This window comes from Psammomys obesus, unplaced genomic scaffold, assembly GCF_907164565.1.
Source record: "Psammomys obesus unplaced genomic scaffold, mPsaObe1.curated_primary_1811, whole genome shotgun sequence".
Taxonomy (NCBI): Eukaryota; Metazoa; Chordata; class Mammalia; order Rodentia; family Muridae; genus Psammomys; species Psammomys obesus.
In genome coordinates, this window is record NW_026590511.1 from 2207934 (window position 1) to 2223522 (window position 15589).

At 41.3% G+C, this 15589-nt stretch overlaps 1 protein-coding gene across 1 annotated transcript in view; it reads left to right on the plus strand.

Moving 5' to 3' along the window:
- The first annotated feature begins 507 nt into the window (after nucleotides 1–507).
- Nucleotides 508–15589, plus strand: part of LOC129677036 (zinc finger protein 431-like) — a 17882-nt gene continuing 2800 nt past the window's right edge. Inside the window, exons 1-4 of the mRNA XM_055607590.1 lie at nucleotides 508–558; nucleotides 11834–11960; nucleotides 12169–12229; nucleotides 14881–15589. The exon at nucleotides 14881–15589 is cut by the window's right edge and continues 2800 nt beyond it. Coding sequence (XP_055463565.1) covers nucleotides 556–558; nucleotides 11834–11960; nucleotides 12169–12229; nucleotides 14881–15589 — 900 coding nt within the window. The 5' untranslated portion in view covers nucleotides 508–555. The remainder of the gene's footprint in view (nucleotides 559–11833; nucleotides 11961–12168; nucleotides 12230–14880) is intronic.

Genomic DNA, 15589 nt, shown 5'->3' on the forward strand with positions numbered 1-15589 from the left:
ACGTTTGGGTAACAATGTGAAGCTCAAAGGGGTGTGAGCAGTCCTAGATGTGTCTTACTGAAATTGCTGCTGCCTGGTGAATATCAGTCAGGTGACTTAAACTTGACCTGAATATGCTAGACGCTTTTTCAGCTATGAGGCAGCTTAATCACTCCCCTGCACATTGTTCAACGGTCTGTGTATGCCAGAGGCCCTGTGCCCAGAACGAAGGGGCAGTGCCTGCTGAGGGCAGGAAAAGCGCAGGGACGACGCTGCAGTCCAGGCGCAAGTTCCACCGCAATGCCCGACCCCGCAGTCTCCACAGATCCGTGCCTGAGATGGAAGCAGGGCTGGGAGCTTCTGTGCTGAGACACTTAGGGCCCTAAGGGAGATGCTCCTGTCACTCAGACCGCAGTAGCCAATCAGCGCCTCTAGACGGACCCGCCAGCCAGAACGGGGAGGGCACTTCCGGTCGGTCTTGCTTAAAGCTTGGTTAAGGTACCGAGGAAGGCGGAGATAGTCCGGTGAGCCGCTGCCGGGAGCCGAGGAGAGCGGGGCGAGCTCGGAGTCCGCGCCATGGTGAGCGGGGCCGCCGTCCCCACGCGGGGAGGAGCCGCGGGAGCCCGAGTGGGTTCGCCCCGGGGCGGGGACCGGCGGTGACACGCGGAGCCCTGAGAGGTCCCTGCACCTCCCGCCCCCCGCGGTCTCTGAGTAACTTCTGTCTGCGGGCTGCGCCTGTGCAGAACACGGGGATTGTGGGTCCTGTGTGTCCTCCGTCCTTATTGCTGACGTTATCTAAAGTGCGCGCGCACGCGCGGTTTTCCTTGTCAGGGAAGCAGGTGTGCTGACTCGCAGACCCTAGTTTCTCCAGTGTCGTCTAGAAGCTCTGCACTTGACAGTCAGGTGTCGGCTCCGTCCGCAGTTAATTCTGTGCGGGTGGAAAGTCTGTGTTATTAACACATTTGCATGTAGATGCCGCGGTGGTCCAGTCCCGTGTGTTAGTTACTGAGTTTCTGGCCTCATGTGTCAAAATTGGCCCAGTATTAATTTTGGTTTTCTCTGTAAGTGTCCTCGCATTTCTGTTGATCTCTATTCTTCCCCAAACAGCACAGTCTTTATTGCAGGTGTATGTGAAGTTTTGAAGTCAGATGGTGTCACTGTGCTGTGCATTCAGTCTTACATTGGTCATTTTTCATTCATGATGACCTTTTGTCATCAATTTCCTGTTGTTTATAACAGAATTCATTAGACTTTTTATTTTGGACTTTTGTTGAATCTATAGCTCAGATTCTGTAGTGTAGTATTGAGGCTATCTATTTACAGTCAGGAATTTCTCTCCTTTGATCGATTTTCTTGATTTTTTTTTTTTTTTGAATTACAAAGTTATAGTTTTGGCTATAGATATTTGTCACATTTCTATGTATTTTTGGCTGTTTTATCTATGCTTTCATATAAGAGATTTAGGGGTCTGTATTGTTAATTTACTAAATTTCCTTCACGTACATGAGTGTTTTGCTTCCATATATCTGTGTCCATCACTTGGGTGTTTGGTGCCCACAGAAGACTATATTTGATGCCCTGCAACAGGATCTCTAGATATTTTTGTGCTATCATGTTAGTGCTAGAAACCAAACCCAGGTCTTCTGCAAGAGCTGTAAGTGGTCTTAACTGCTGAGCCATCTCTCCAGTCAAATGTGACAGATTTTCAACATTTTACATGTGTGTGTGCCATGCACACACTGAAAACTGAGAATTGAGATTTGCTTTAAAAAAAAATCTGTCTTTGGAGGCTGGGAGATGACTCAGTAGGTATGCTGGTTAGATTTGGTCAGCTTGACACAGCTAGAGTCAGACTGGCATGTGGGCAATTTAAATGTATAGCATATTTTCTTGATTAATGAGTGATGTAATAGTGTCCTAGTCCCACTGTGGTTGGTCCCATCCTGAGCAAATGGTCCTGAGTAGAAAAGGAAGCAAATTTTGCAAAGCATGATGGCAGGAGGGCAGGAAGCAGCACTTCTCTAGATTGACAGCGTATGTGGCGTGCATAAGCCTATGGTGTACGTAAATTAGCAACTCTGTTCCTGGCCACCTAAGCTTTGATGTCATCTAGAGCTGGGCACTTGTAATTACTGAAGAGATTTTTCTTTATTAGACTCTAAGAGTTTGCTATAATGTTTCCTGGATCCCAGTATGTAGCCCCACAGGGGTTATCTTTCTCCTTAACTATTCAGTTCTTGGAATAAAGGTTTGTAGCATCACACAACTTGTTTTTTCCCCTTTGAGTCATAGAGTGGCCTGTTCATTTTAGTAACATGGAAAGGGGTTGTGTTGAGACCAGAATAAATGGAAGTGTTCATTGTATACACTAAAGGGGAAACAGGCTAGGCAATGGCTGGATTACAAGCTGTTCAAGTTTAAGGCAGTGGGCTGCATGGTTCTCTGTTATAAAGAAGACAGATGGGGCAGTATCAATGGCTTTCGTGTACTTTCCCAGCATGGGTTAATTTATAACTTAGGAATGAAGGAAAACTGAATTGGTAGGTGTACAGTTTCTGGAGGTTAGCTTGAGCCGCTGCAGTCTCACCGGGCGAGACACAGGGAATTGGCTGCAGTTTGCAGCATCCAGCACTCGGCGGACACTCTCCAGGAGGCAAGCTCATCTAGCCTCGTGGTGAGGACATGCCCTCCACCATGAAAGGGCTGTTTTTCAGTCAATATAGCAAAACTTTCTTTTAGTTATTTTTATTTCCTTTGATATGTCAAGTATTGTTATCTGTGTTAGTGTTCTATTGCTGTGAAGAAAAGCCTTGACCGCAGCAACTGTTGTAAAGAAAAGCATTTAATTGGGCCTTGCTTACAGTTTCAAAGGTTTGGTCTGTTGTCATGGAAACAAGGGATCATGCCAAGCACATAGGAAAAAAAAAGATATTTAAACCTAAGTTTGAAAGCCTCACATTTTAATCTCTTGTTAGACAGGGTAGGGAAGGTTATATTAAGGAAGCCTGTAATCCTTTCAGAGGAGTTGGCTTCTTCCTATTTCTGTGCAATGTTTTCTTCTTTCGGTCTCTTTCAGTCTCCCTCTGTCCCTCTTTTCCCACCCCCATCCCTCTTAATGTTTCTCATTTTTTTTTCTTTAGAGTTCTTTCTACTTAGGTGATATTTATGTCATGGTTTATATTTATTCAACAGCTTCGAGCTCCTATGTTTGAATGCTTGGTCCCCGTTTAGTGGAAGTAATTGTGTAAAATTAAGAGGTATGCCTTTGTGGGAGTCAGTGTGCCTTGTTTATTAAGGTGTATCATTCTAGGTGGGCTTTGAGGTTTCAAAAGACCAGTGCAAGGCAAGTGTTTCTTTCTGCTTCCTGTGTATCAGGGTGAAACAACTCAGCCCGTGCCTGCCCACCATGATGCTTCCTTTCAGAGGATAATAGAGTAACCCTCCTCATTCTAATCAATCCCCAAATTAAAAGCCTTCCATCATAAGAGTTGCCTTGGTCATAATGTTTCTTCAAGCAGTAGAACAGTCACTAAGATTGGTTGTTTTTTTTTGTAATACTTTGGCATATTATCTGACTGTATTCTGCCCATGTCACATGAACTTGAGTAAGGCTGAATGAAAGAGTAATGGACAAAACATTCAGTCTTCGATATGGTTATTATTGATGACTCATGCAGGTCCATAGAAAAAAAGAGCAACAATAGGGCAGAGCACTAAATAGTTTAGATGGCTGTCATATGCTCAAACAGAGGCAACAGTTACATGGAGATTAGGGCTACTGAAGAGAAGGCACCTGCCCTAACAGGTATTGTAAAGTTACTGTACCACCTAGCTAAGCATTTGACTGTGGAAGGAAAAGGCAAGGTGATTCCTAATTCCAGAGAGCAGCTTCCTTTAGAACCTACTGCTGCTCTGTTTCATTGGGGTCAGGGCCATCAAAAGCTAGAGCCGCATGTGGTGGTATCATTTATAAGCTACTATTTCTTGAAAGCAAAAAGATGGAAAATTTAAAGGATTTATGGATTCTTCCTCTGTACTTCTAGTTCAACACTGTTGCAACTATCTGAATAGCAGAGTATGATCCCTGGTGAGGAGACTATGAGAGTTCATTGTATGAAGTCTTGAAGATAAAGCCTTGTTTGCATTTTGACATCACAAGGTATTGATATACCGAAGCTTTGAGACACTTTTCATGAACAGCTTCATATAGTAAGTGGGTAAGTAGAAGTAGCCAGAGAGTGAGATGTGTGAAAAATTGCAGTGAGAAAAAGCTATCTAAGCACTTTGAAACTGAATCCCAGGTATTTAACACAGAGCTGCAGGATTTGATTATTGTTTAGCGGGGTTTCAGGCATGTCTTGGTCCAATCTTTCCTTATTTCTTTGGAATGAAATGAGTACTTTGTGCCATTGTATCTTGAGTAGATATGATTAATATTTTGAATTTAAACGATGTCACAGTTAAAGAGATTGCTTTGAGTGTTAAAAGAAACTTTGGACATTCAGTGTTGGGACTGTTACATAAGTGGGGATTTTGAAGTTAGACTAAATGCATTTGCATCATGGGTTGACTGTGACCCTATCACGACCTTTGTGAAAATGTGGGTTGAATAAAAAGTCTTAAATGTAGGGTGATGTATTTGAGGATTTATCTCTGGCTTGTGCCTTTCATTGGGGTGCACATGGAAACTTTAGAAGAAGCCTTTTTGGAGGAAGTCTCTGGGGATGGGCTTTCAGTGCCTATACCCTCACTTTTAAAATGAATGAAAATAGTGAAGACTGGAGCTAAATTCAGGGGAGCCAGATGCAGGGGTGAAAGCCTGCCAGCTCAGAGAGGCAGAGAAATCACCCAGCTGACCTTCCTTCTCAGCTGATGTCCCAGAAGGAAAAAGCCAAAAGCCCTTTCTTCTCCACACTGTCTTAGATACCCTTCAACTCAAAGTCCCTCCTTTCTGTTTAATCTCTTTCAGATGGTTTTTTGCTCTACCTCTTAACCTAGGGTTAATTTTATTTAATCTTGTGTACAGAAAGCTCTTGGATTAAAGGTGTGTCCTAGGGCTGAGCCAAACTGTAAGTTCTTGATTATAATAAACAGAAAGTTCTTGGATTAAAGGTGTGTGCTAGGGTTGAGCCACTCTATAACTAGAAACATGTTTTTACAGTTCACAAGTTTGAGGTTCACAATGGGATCAAATATCCTGCACCACCTTATCACACCTCCACTTCTTTGTGTGTTTGAAACTGAGTAGCCTCTTTTCGTGCAGCCATGCCATCACTACCATTACAGACTCCATCACTAATTAACATAAGATTAAATAAAAGCAATTGGTTTTACTTGCTAAGCCATTTTACTGACCTGATTGTTGTTAAAATGCCCATGCATGTTTTATTAATAAAAACTAACAGTGCCAAGTTAAACAAGTCAGACAATTTAAGTCTCTTTATATTCCATAAAATATTGCAGAAAAGTTTATTTGTGTTTCAATAAAAAGACCATCATTTTATAACAGGCAGCTAAGGGCAACTGTGCGGTTAATGCGTTCTTGTGAATAAATTTTAGGAGACTTTTGCCTGTCCTTAAATCACATATATATATATATATATATATATATATATATATAAAACTATTGGGGATGGAGAGACGGCTCAGAGAGTAAGAACACTGCCTGCTTTTCCAGAGGTCCCGAGTTCAATTCCCAGCAACCACATGATGGCTCGTAACCAACTATAGTGAAATCTGGTGCCCTCTTCTGGTGCACAGGCAGAATACTGTATACGTAGTAAATAAATCTTTTAAAAAAAAGAACTATTAAAAATGATTGACAAATTTTGAGTTAAACTATTAAAACATTTCTATGTTTAATTTCGGCTTTATAATAAATTACAGGAAGACGCTTATGAAACAAATACAACATTTGTCTCAGTGAACGTCTTTAAATGATAATTATAAGTATGTAAACAATTATGTAATAAAAAGTTTCCAAATGTAGCCTGTAAGAAATTAGGCAGATTTACCATAAGCAAACTTTCTAGACAATTTCCATAGCTGCACTCGGGGAGGCAGAGGCAGGCAGATCTCTGTGAGTTTGAGGCCAGTCTAGTCTACAACAAGAGGCCAGGACACCCAAGGCTACACAGAGAAACCCTGTCTTGACCACCCCAAACCCCCCGAAAACATAAATAACTTTAAAAATCTAGCAATCTTATATGCCACAGCTGGTTGATATCCATGGGAGGAGACCTGCCCTTTTCTGAAGAGAAACAGAGGATTAGTGGATGGGGTAGGGGGAGAGGGGAGGTGGTGGGAGAGACTGGGAGACGAGGAGGGAGAAAAAACTTTGATTAAGATGTAAAACCAACCAATCAATCAATTCTCACGTTTTTACAAATTCAAACATATTAAAACGTCATTTTCTTTAAAATATCCAGTCTCTCTAAAAATCCAAAATCTCTAAATACTTTTTTCAAGAGGGAAGAACCAGAGCACAGTCACAAGATGAACCAAGCAAAACTAAATTCCAGTATTATAAATAACTCAATGTCCAGTCATTTCAGATTCACTCATCATTTTCTGGGTTCCTCAGAAAATGAGCTTGGGTCACTTCTCCTGCTCAGTCCTCCACATAGCTTGCTTTTTAGGGTTTGGCTGGCTCTACTGCACTATTTCTGCTGTTCTTGGTGGTCATCCCATGGTACTGGCATCTCTGAACACTGGGGTCTTCTGCTGCAGCTGGCCTGCACTTTCACCAATAGCCTCTTACATGTTCTCTTTATGTTGCCACATCTCAAAATCTGTGCATGGACCTTCTATCCTGGGTCTTCAACTGCCACTGAGGCTGCACCTTTATTAATGGCCTCTCCTGGCCTCTCACAGTGTCAAGTCTTAGTTGCTCTTCATGACCCCTTCATGCCTTCAAAACCAGTGCTAGCTGGATCAATCTTACACTACCAAGTTTGGCTGCCAGAACAAGATACAACCTTGGCCAGTTCTGGAACACAGCTTCTGTGTGCTGACACTGAGGAAACATTTCCCAGAAGAGTCCTCCTCATTTATGCTGGTTTCTTCTTAATCCCATTCATTTCTTAGCTCCAGCTAAGCAATACCAGCTTTCCCAGTAACACCAAAGTTTTGCTTCAGAAGCAAGCCAGTGTGCAGCACACCCACCCAACAAACACAAACACAGAAAGCAGCACCTGTCTTACACCCATCCCAACCCCAGGAGCCTAGATGCAGAGGCCAAAGGTACTGCTCCCTGGCTTTCTTATTTGTTTTGGTTTTTTGAGACAGGGTTTCCCTGTGTAGCCTTGGCTGTCCTGGACTCGCTTTGTAGCCCAGGCTGGCCTCTTAACTCACAGAGATCTGCCTGCCTCTGCCTCTCTGTGTGCTGGGATTGATTACAGGCATGCACCCCCTCACCTGGCTAGCCTGTTTTCTTATAACACCACTCACAATGGGTTAGGCCTTCCCCTATTAATACTAATTTAGGAAGTGTTCTACAGCTGGATCTAATGGAGGTATTTTCTCAATTAAGGTTTCCTCTTTTTCAACAACTCTAGTTGTGTGTCAAATTAACACAAGACTAGCCAGCACAAACACCTCTGACATATACCAGGCCTCAGCAGCTTTCTTTAGCAGGGGAGGGAGATTCCACAACTCTTTTGTATTCTTGACTCTAGAGACAGAACCATGTGGCCAAAGCTGCTGAGTGCTGTTGCTTGCCGGGGCCAGAACTTCTTCCCTCCTTTCTATTACTTTTGTGTCAGCTTTCTCATGTTGATGGTTTCTTCCACTGCTTTAAGTGTTTCTTCCTTTCTGCATTTTCAGGGAGTGTAATGGCTTTGTGTTGCCTGGTAGGAAATTTTCTTTGATCATGTTGTTCACTGAGGGTTCCAGGTAAAATGCATTGCTGGGTATTGGGAGGTGACAGTTAGGAATGGGGATAGGCTAGGGGTATGAAGGGGTTCATACCTCAACACTCAATGGCTTTTCTAGCCCAAAGTTCCAAAGTTCTTCCACAATCCTCCCCAAACAACATGGTCACGCCTGTCACAATAACATCCCACTATCCTGATGCCAACCTATTTTAGTTTGGGTTTCTATTGCTGGGATGAAATACTGTAACTAAAAAGGAAGCTGAGGAGGAAAGGGTTTATTTAGCTTATACTTCATATCACTGTACATTAAAGGAAGTCAGGGCAGGCACTCAAATGGCTAAAAGCTGGAAGCAGGAACTGATGCAGAGGCCATGGGGAGGGAGGGGAGCAGATCAACCAAGATCTGTTTATTTCATCTCCTTGGAGTCAGGGAAAGACAGTGAAGAGAGGTCACACCAGAGGGTCTGCTGTAGGTCTGGAAATGAGATTGGTGGGTTGGTTCTAGAGGAACAACAGAAGAGAGGACTCTACGGACAGCTTACCTGCTTCCCTGGCAGGAGTGCTCTGTCAGTTAGTGCAGGAGTGCCTGCTTGAGTTGGGGCTGAAATAAAGCAACAAGTGCAGAAGGTGGTTGGAAGGGGAAAGTCTGTGGGCGCCACAGGAGACTTGGGTGGAGGGGGGAGGGGAAGAGTGCCTGCAGCTGTTGCTCTGTTGTAGAGAACTGGGAAGTTGGGTTTAGAGGAGAGGAGTGGTGGTGGCGTTCTTGAATTAGCTTACCCGTTTCTCCAGCCTGCTCAGCTAGAGTGTTCACAGTGAATGCCTGCTGATGTTGGAGCCTGGGGTGGTGGGATGTGTTGGGGGAAGGTTGGAGGAGACTATCTTTGTGATCCACTGGGGATGGATTCAGAGAGGAAAGGGAGACCACAACAGGGTTTCTGCTACAAAGCTGAGGATGAGCCTTGGCAGACTGATCTGGAGAATCCACGAAGTGTGGATCCAACAACCTACTTGTTGGGAAGAAGGCATAGTCACAGTCTGAACAAAGCAAAATCAAACTTCAACAGTGTAAATAACTCAATGTACAATTGTCTGAGACGCATGATCTGGTTTCCTCCAAGGTGCTTGCGTCATTTCTTCAGCTCTGCCCTCAGCAGCACACACAGCTTGTCTTCTAGGCTCTGACTGCCTCCATTCCACTTCTGCTGCTGTTCTTGGTAGTCATTCCATTTTTCTGGCATCTCCAATATGCTCAGGCCTCTTGCTGAAGCTGGACTGCATTTTCGCCAATAGCCTCTCCTAGGCTTTCTTCATTGTGCCAAGCCTCAACCTCTCTGAATGACTTCATTCAATTCTGGGCCTGCAACTGCTTCTGAAGCTATACCTTCACCAATGGCTTCTCACAGTGCCAAGCTTCTGCTACTCTCTACGACCCCTTCATGCTTTCAAAACCATTACCACCTGGGTGACTCTCACATTGCCAAACTTGGCTGCCAGCGTAAGGTATAACCTTGGCCAAGTCTGGAACACAGCTTCTGTGCATTGGCTCTGAGGAAACATTGCCAAGATTTCACCTCAGTGATCCTGATCTCTTCTTAACCACTTCAAAATTTTCAGCTCCAGCTAACCAGCGTCAACTGTCCCAGTAAGACAAAGATTTTACTTTAGTGTTTCTGGTCTCTTGTTAATCACAGTTGATTCTGCAGCTCCAGTTGACCAGACACCACAGACTTGGCACACAAAAGACCTGGTAGAGTCTTTACTTCCCTCTGAAACTTCACAAGCCAGGTCTCCATTGTCTGTACTGCTCTCAATATTCTTATCTTTCAAACTCCTACACAGTAGCTCCCTGAGCTCTCAACACTCAATGGCTTTTCTAGCCCAAAGTTCCAAAGTTCTTCCACAATCCTCCCCAAACAACATGGTCACGCCTGTCACAATAACATCCCACTATCCTGATGCCAACCTATTTTAGTTTGGGTTTCTATTGCTGGGATGAAATACTGTAACTAAAAAGGAAGCTGAGGAGGAAAGGGTTTATTTAGCTTATACTTCATATCACTGTACATTAAAGGAAGTCAGGGCAGGCACTCAAATGGCTAAAAGCTGGAAGCAGGAACTGATGCAGAGGCCATGGAGGAGTGCTACTTACTGGTTTACTCAGCCTGCTTGCCCTCTTATAGAACCCAGGACCAGTAACCCAAGGGTAGCACCACCCACAATTGGCTGGACCCTCCCCTATCAATCACTACTTAAGAAAATGCTCTACATGCTTGCCTGAACTTCTGCAAGTATATTCTTAGCTATGGTTCTTTTCTCTGAGATGACTTTAGCTTGTGTCAAGTTGGCATAAAACTGTCCTGCACACATTGGATTACAGGTATGTAACATTCTGTAATATGTATGTAACATTCTCCCTACCTTCGTTTATGTTTAAAGTTTTTAAAAATTTTAAAAATGTTCATAAGTCTTTTGCCTATGTATACATGTGTGTATATATAGTTATACACGTATCTACATATATATACATATGTATATATATGTATATGTATATATATGTATATACATATGTATACATGTATATGTATATATGTATATATATATATATATATACACACACACACATATCTACATATATATGTAGATATAAGTGAACCGGTGTTCACTAAAGTCAGAAGAGAGCATTAGATTCTCTTGACCTGGATTTACAAATGGTTGTGAGCCTCCAAGTGAGTGCTGAGGACTGATCAAGGATTTCTGCAAAAACATTATCTTAATTGTTGAACATTCTTTCTTGTCTAGTTTTTTTTTTGTTTGTTTTTGGATCAGCATTTTCTTTGCTAATGATTTTGAGAACTTTTTGATCTATCAACCAGTAACTTATTAAAAATGCATTCTTTTGTAGGAATATATTAGCCTTACAGTTTACCTGGGGCACTCCAGTCTCTTGGAAGACAAGTACAGAACTAGAGTTGTTATAGGATCTACTTAGACCCAACATAACTTAAATACCAAGTCAATATAGAAAACAAAAATTTATTGTAACCAAGCTGCTATTGATCAATCAGGGACACAGAATAGACTCAGAAGCTGAACTGTAACCCAGAGCTAGAATGTTACAGAACTTTTAAGCCTAAAAACCACAAACGTGTGCCAAGTTACAATTATATTTTTCTACCAGTCAGGATTTAGGGAAAGGGGTCTTCCTTAAGAACATGTCTTTGTGGTACACTTACCATACTCCCATTGGTTAGTTTATTCAACTGTGGCAGGTTACTTGCCTAGCATTTGTGTCTCAACTTGATAACCACGTGTCAGCTACCCACATCCATGTCTCTCTCTGCCAAGCAGGATACTGGTTACCCAGGGAGGTCTTGGGAACTTTAACTTTATTTTACCCCTATTTAAAATGAAAGTTTTACTCAAAATGGTTTCAGTTTGGTTTCTTCTTACAGAGTTAATGTTTAACTCTTTTAAGGAATTTCAAGTGAACTTTCTATCCTTTTCATTTGTTTGTTCATCTGAGTCAGGGTATCACAGTGTAGCTCTGGCTGTTCTGGAAATCACTATATAGATTAGACTTGCCTAGAAATTACAGAGATTTCACCTGTCTCTGCCTCCTGAGATCAGGATTAAAGGTGTGCAACACTACTTCCATCTTGTTCATCCTTTTTTGAAGTTAGGGATTTTGATATAATTTTGCTAATGTGTACTCAATAGTGTTAATATGAGTGTCTCTCTGTTTCATCTGCTGCCATTTCTCTTGCAATAGCATATGGAATCTCAGTGGGTCCAGAAGTGAGAGGTGTGCTCCTCCTTTTCTGTTTTCTTCTAAAATGACTTGGTGACTGCATTTGAAATCTGCAATACGGAATAAATGTGTGGAGTGCCCAGAATTATGTAAATAAATTCTCAATGAAGTGTACATTTACAAGGCAGTAAGTCTCACCGTTTCTATTATGTATGTGTGTTGGCTACTTTAGGATACAGTAACCTATGAGGATGTGCATGTGAACTTCACTCATGAAGAGTGGGCTTTGCTGGATCCTTCTCAGAAGAGTCTCTACAAAGATGTGATGCTGGAGACCTACTGGCACCTCACTGCTATAGGTAGGAATGTTAGGGTTTTTTTAAGTCACTTTTTACAATAAGAGGACAAGCATTTCTTCATTATTGTTGCTTTTCTGGGATTTCAGTTGAGAAAGAGGAAGAATATGGTGAATAAATCAGGCATGCTTCTCAGGTTCAATGAAGATAGTGACTTAAAATTTGCATAATATCCAATAATATGTCATACATTTTTGGTACTATATTTTAGGCTACAGATGGGAGGACCAGAATATTGAAGAACATTGTCAGAGTTCTAGAAGACATGAAAGGTATTTTTTCAATTTTTTTAAAAAAAATTATTTACTTTATCCAGACTGCAGTTTCTCCTCCCTCCTCTCCTCCCACTGCTTTCCCTCCACCTCCCATACTCCACATTCACTCTTCCTCCTTTTTTCTTCACAAAAAGGGGCACCCTCCCATGGATATCAATCCACCTTGGCTATCAAGTTACAGTAAGATTAGGAAAATCTTTTCATATTGAGGCTAAATGACGAAGCCCAGTAGGGATAAAGGGTCCCAACGGCAATCAGCAGAGTCAGAGACAGCCCCTGTTCCTGCTGTTGGGGGTCCCACATAAAGACTAAGCTACACAACTGTTATATGTGTTCAGAGGGTCCAGGGAAGTCCTGTGCATACTCCCTGGTTGGTGGTTCAGTCTCTTTGAGCCTACGGGCCCAGGTTAGTTGATTTTATAGATTTTCTTGTGGTGTCTTTGACCCCTCTGGCTCCTACAATTCTTCTTCCCTCTGGGCATATATTTAAAGCATGGTGGATTGTCCTTTATGCATATGCCCCAGGAGTGGTATAGCTGGGTCTTGAGGTAGATTTATTCCCACTTTTATGAGAAACTGCCAAATTAATTTCAAAGTGGTTGCACAAGTTCACACTCCCACCAACAATGAAGGAGTGTTTCCCTAGCTCTACATCCTTGCTAGTATGAGCTTGAATTTTTGATCTTAGCCATTCTCACAGGGGTAAGATGGAAAATCTCAGAGTTCTTTTGATTTGCATTTTCCTGACAGGAATTCTATTTAACTCTGTATCTCATATTTTAGTTGGGTTATTTGGTTTGCTGATGTCTAGGGTTTTTTTTGAAATTTTTTAATATATTTTTGATATTACCTTCTGGTTGATGTGGAGTTGGCGAAGGTCTTTTCCTATTCAGTAGACTGCTGTTTTGTCCTTTTGACAGTGTCCTTTGCCTTACAGAAGCTTTTTAGCTTCATTTTGTCCTCTTTATTAATTGTTGATCTAAGTGCCTGAGCTGTTAGTGTTTTTTTCAGGAAGCTGAACAAGAACTATTCCCTACTTTATTATCTGTCAAGTGTAGTGTATCTGGTTTTATGTTGAGGTCTTTGTTGCAGAAAATTGAAATGGCTAATACTGTTTATTATTAAAGTCTATAATTATTATGGTGGTTATTATTAACCCACAACCTTGTATGCCAATATCAATAAGAGACACAGACACCTGTTATATTTTAAATAAGCCTTATTTCTTCTGGGGCTGGGCAGATGTTTTCCCCTAAGCTACCTCCATTTGGGCAGCTTCTCTCCACACCATGTCTCTGAGTCTATTCCTTCTGGCCACATGGGTCTCCCCATGCTAACCCATCAGCCCACTTGCTTCTCCTCCAGTACTCTCCTTCCATTATCCTTCTGTCCTCCAAGCCTGTGAACCTTAGCTCCACCCCTCACTTCTGCCCTGCCCAGGTGTATAGGCCTTTTATTCTGTTAATTAAGCATAATTTTGGAGGCAAGATCACATAGCATTACTTGGGGTATGTGATAGTCTGCTCGAAATAGAGTAAGAATCTTGGGGGACAAGCAATTAATAAATACAAGGAATCAGACCATGCTGATACAGATCTTTGATCTACTTGGACTTGAATTTTGTGCAGGGTGATAGATATGGGTTATTTGCATTCTCCTACATGAAGACATTTAATTAGACCAGCGACATTTGTTGAAGGTGTTTTCTGTTTTCCATTGTATAATTTTGGCTTCTTTGTCAAAAATCAGGTGTCCAGCAGTATGTGAATTTATGTCTGCATCTTTGATTCAATTCCACTGATGAACCTGTTTGTTTTTATGCCAATATCATGCAGTTTATATTACTATGTTTCTGTAGTACAGCTTGAAATCAGAGATGGTGATGCCTCCAGAAGGTCTTTTATTGCACTGGATTGTTTTAGCTATTCTGTTTTGTTTGTTTGTTTGTTTGTTTGTTTTTCCATGTAAAGTTGAGTATTGTTCTCTTAAGGTCTATAAAGAATTGTGTTGGAATTTTGAATCTTGTGTTGTGCTGAAATTTTAAATTGATTTTGATAAGATGACCAGTTTTACTGTGTTAATCCTATCAATACATGAGCATGGGAGATCGTTCCATCTTCTGATGTCTTTTTATGTGCGAGTTGATACATATGTACCTCTGAAGCTTTAAGGAAATGAAACACTAAATAAGCACAGCTTTGTGAAGATTATTAATTTTTTACAAGATAATATACCTCAATGTCAAGTTGGTGATCCAGGTGTGCAAGGCATTCCTCTAAGAAAGAAGACAGCAACAGAAAGCCTTCACAAAGAAGTCACCATTTTAATCATAGCTATGAGAGCCATGTTTTAGAACTGTCCATCTTTGTAGTTTCATACCACTCAAGTATTATAAAAGTATATATATTGATTAGGAAATCAGTGTCTGTCCAAGGCCTTTTATAAGCAAATAGTCTATATTAGTGCTAGTATTCCTTATACGCTTGTAGTGACTTACCCTAATTTAGTAAGAGGAACAGTTTATGAGAGACAAGAAGGTTGTTATGGTAGAGAAATCTGAATCCGTATGCCACATCTCTCTGATACACAAAAGGTTAGACTATGTGAATGCACTGTGAAAACCTTTTATGTTATTTTTTCTTTAATAGGTATATCATCTGTCACCCAGGATACAAGCCATTTGAGCATAAGGGATATGGAAGGAAACAGTGTACCTCTCCTCCTACAACAGTTAGAAGATATATAGTAGTCCCTGCTATGAATAGACTTCATGAATGTGATATGAGTTTACAAGTAATTGGTATTGCAACTACAGTGGGAATACATCAACAAACTCACCCTGAAGAAAAGCCTTACAAGTACAAGGAATATAGGAATTCTTTTGTTAGTCCTAGTTCACTTTGCACTTGTAGTGTGACTCACACTATAGGAAAATGTTATGAATGCAATCAGTGTGGGAAAAATCTAAGTTCTTCCAGTTCTCCTCAAAGATGTGAAAAAACTCATATGGGAAAAGGAAGTGATAAATATGAGCCATGTACTAAAGGCTTTAACCAGCACAGTTATCTTCAAACTCACAGAACTAACACTGAAGAGGATCCCTATAATCAATGTGACAAAGCCTTTGGATCTGATTCCACTTTACAATTACATCAAAGAACTCATTTGAAAACAAAGCCCTATGAATATAATCAATATGAAAAAAACTTTGCACATCATGGTTGTCTTCAAGTACAAAGAACTAATAATGGAGAGAAACTGTATGAATGTAATCAGTGTGGTAAAGCCTTTACAAGTCGCCATAATCTTAAAATACATGAACGAATTCATACTGGAGAGAAACCCTATGTGTGTAAT